General features: G+C 41.1%; 1 protein-coding gene across 1 annotated transcript; it reads left to right on the top strand.

Moving 5' to 3' along the window:
• Positions 1-75: 75 nt before the first annotated feature.
• On the top strand, positions 76-2,379 carry LOC121964056 (procollagen galactosyltransferase 2-like; the record flags this gene model as incomplete). Its single annotated transcript, XM_042514285.1, has 4 exons — positions 76-235; positions 771-903; positions 1,939-2,066; positions 2,173-2,379. Coding segments are annotated over exons 1-4 (530 nt in total), but the record flags the coding sequence as incomplete, so codon positions are not given.
• Between the last annotated feature and the right edge of the window lie 985 nt (positions 2,380-3,364).

Below are 3,364 nucleotides of genomic sequence, written 5' to 3'. Positions count from 1 at the left end.
ACTTGCGTTTTATCTGTCATCTACAAAGAAAAACTGCTACAAAAACATCATGAATACAGAATAAAGTTTCAGAGTAAAAGAGAATCTGCTGAATTAACATATCTCCTTTTTTTCTGTTTGAATGTTAGATTTTCTTGATCAACCTGAAACGTCGGCTGGACAGAAGAACCAGGATGTTGAAAACAATGTCCTCGCTTGGTCTACATGCCACATTGATAGACGCAGTGGACGGCAAGTAGGTTACACACAGCTCTGCATGCACACAATAAACTGACCTTAAGGCTGATTTAATCCCCGTTCAAAAAATTCAATCTTTTGAAGTTTATTCTGCACCACAAAAAAGTCTGATTTTTCCACCTTAAACATCTGATGCACTTAAACTGTGCTCTGTGAACATCAGCTGAGATAATGCCCAGCCTTCTGTCTCCCATCTGTCGCTACTTTTTCTGACATCTATATCCAAACATCCGGTCTAAACACAGCTTTGGTGTTTGTAGCACTAGGCTTGACTTACTTTCCCTCCTTGGCGCTTTCTTTAATCCACTGTTGAGAATGTCCTAATCCTCCTTCCAGCCTTTGTTTGTCTGGCAAAATGTATTACTTGTTGCAGCTTGTTGAATTTGACTTTGTACATTGTTGTGTTTTCAGTGAAGTTGTTTTCACTGATGACAGACTCAGCTGCATAATGACAAGTGTAACTCTAAAAATTACCTTTCATTTCCCACAACTACTCCTACATCCCCTTTTTTCATCCTCTCCCTTTCTCTCAGGGCTCTAAACACGTCCCAGCTGCAGGCGCTGGGAATAGAGATGATGCCTGGCTACAAGGACCCTTACTCTGGTCGAGTCCTGACCAGAGGGGAGATCGGCTGCTTCCTCAGCCATCACTCTATATGGACACAGGTGAGAGCAGGGGAGAGTTACACACTTATGTGGGGAAGAAGGCTTGTGTAAGGGACAGTGAGGGTTGGAAGATCTTAACAGCACGGAGCCAATCTGCTGAAATCTCCTTCAGCTGAGACCCAAATGTCCCCAAGGTTGCCTAAATATAAAAAAGGCACGTAAAGGAAGAAAATTTGTTGGGACATCTTGTGCTTGTAATCATGTTGTCTTACCAGAAAAAGCCCAATTTGCTCTTAATTGATATGTACAGTCTCAGCATCTCTGCACCACGTTGTAGCCGGGGGAGAGAGAGCGGCAGTTGTGCCTGGAGCAGATGATTAATATAAAAGGGATCTGTCATAAGTTGACATCAGGCTGTTGCAAAATAAAAAAAAGGTCACCAAGACAGAGACACCAATTATTTAGAACAGTCTGAAGCCTAAAGCTTTTTCTCTCAGATATTTATTTATTTTATTTTATTTAAAAGGAACCATATACAGTTTAAAAAATAAATGTTGCCATTTGATGCACCGTACCAGATTATAGCTTAAAGCTTATTCGCATCTGCAGTTCCTCGGCAGGTCGGAACAAATACACAGTAAAATGATATGACAATACAAAGTTGTACAAGAAGAGGAGAAAAGAAAAGACACATACAAGAAAAATAGTACACATATGATATAAAATAATACAAAGAAGACACCAGACAGACGATGCAACATAAAAATAAACAAAAAGCACATCACATAAAAAAAGTTTACATCATTATTTCAAACTTCAGTCACATTTAACATAAACGTGCTACATTGTAACGCTAAAATTCTGACAGAAAAATACGGAAAAGCATAATAGGTCCCCTTTAATAACCCGCACCATCGTACTAAGAAGTTGAAATAAAAAATGGATTGCCCACACAAGTCAGGCAGATAAGATAAAGGAAGCACAGTACCATCATCACCAGGAATATTGCAAAAGAGACGGACAGTCTGGGCAGCTGGAAAAAACAGCTGTTTTTCTTGTATTTGAACTTGAGCATTTGTATTTTCTGACCATCAGGTGCTGGAGCAGGGCCTTCAGAAGGTTCTTCTTTTGGAGGACGACGTGAGGTTTGAGCCCAGGTTTAAACGACGGATCACGGCCATAATGGATGACATAGACAAAACCCAGCTGGACTGGGACCTCATGTAAGAACTCATTATTACACACTCACTTTTATTTTCCTTCAAATGAACTTGTTCCCACCCATTCACATGAAGCCTCATCAACACAGTCCTTTCTTCTCTGCTCTAGCTACGTGGGCCGTAAGCGCATGCAGGTGCAGCAGCCAGAGCAGTCTGTAGACGGCGTGAACAACCTGGTCAAGGCCGACTATTCCTACTGGACACTCGGCTATGCGCTGTCACAGCAAGGAGCCAGAAAGTTACTGGCTGCAGAACCCTTCTCGAGGATGCTGCCTGTCGACGAGTTCCTGCCCGTCATGTTCAACAAACACCCAAAGTCAGTCTTTACTCCACTTTTCTTTGATTTTAAATCACAGTGCTGCATGAATGCATTTAGAATAACAGGAATAACATGCACATGCGATACAAAAAGCATTGAGCTTTATTTGAGGCGTGTAATGAAGAAAACCACAATGTTCGCAGTCAGAAAGACCCTTTTAGATGCTCCGGTTTCTGAACAGGCAAATATTTACTGAAGACCACAAATAGATGATTGCAGGTGCACTCTATATCAGGTAATCCACTCTCAGAATAAACACGAAGATGCAAAAGTAATAGTTATATTTAAAAGAACACAGTCAGGCATGTGTGGATCCTGTGCATGCACAAAAACAGACACAAGGGCAATAAACCAGCGCAGAAATACTAAAGGACCTGCTGTACAGCAATTATCTATACATAGACACAAACATGCATTCTCGTCGGCAACGCTTTAAACATTGGCATAGTGTGTAGTTTCCTAGTTCTCGTGTGGTAGACCACAACCTCTGTCGAGTTCGATTCCAAGATATGTTCCCTATATGTCTCCAATTCTACCCTTTTTCCTTCCCGCCTTCCCCCTGATTATGCCCCTCGCTCTGTCTTTTTTTCCATCAACAACCCCTTCTTCTTCTGTGCTCCCTCACACACAGGGCATGGATTGTTCTTGGGGTTCAGTGGGTACGAAGCTTTGCACAGGACACACAATGCTTTTCTCTTTCTTCTCTCCTTGGGGATTCCTGCAGTGCCCTGCTCCCCTACACCTCCTTTCTCCTTCCCCCTTTCTTTACCATGTTATCCTTTAATCCTTTGAAACCTTAGCAGACTGGCTTGATTTCTGTCAAAAACATCAAGGCAGGAGGGCAATGAGCAACACAACAGAAATAACTGCCCAAAAAAGCAAGGAATTAGTAAAACATTAAGGTAAAAAAAACCTGAAATTTGCAACAAAAATTTTTTTTTAAAGAAAATTAAACATATTTTATGTAACATATAAATATATA

The sequence above is a fragment of the Plectropomus leopardus genome, unplaced genomic scaffold (genome assembly GCF_008729295.1).
Source record: "Plectropomus leopardus isolate mb unplaced genomic scaffold, YSFRI_Pleo_2.0 unplaced_scaffold13838, whole genome shotgun sequence".
In the NCBI taxonomy this organism is placed as follows: domain Eukaryota; kingdom Metazoa; phylum Chordata; class Actinopteri; order Perciformes; family Serranidae; genus Plectropomus; species Plectropomus leopardus.
The sequence above is the reverse complement of the archived record's forward strand: the minus strand, read 5'-3'. Positions and strand labels throughout refer to the sequence as shown.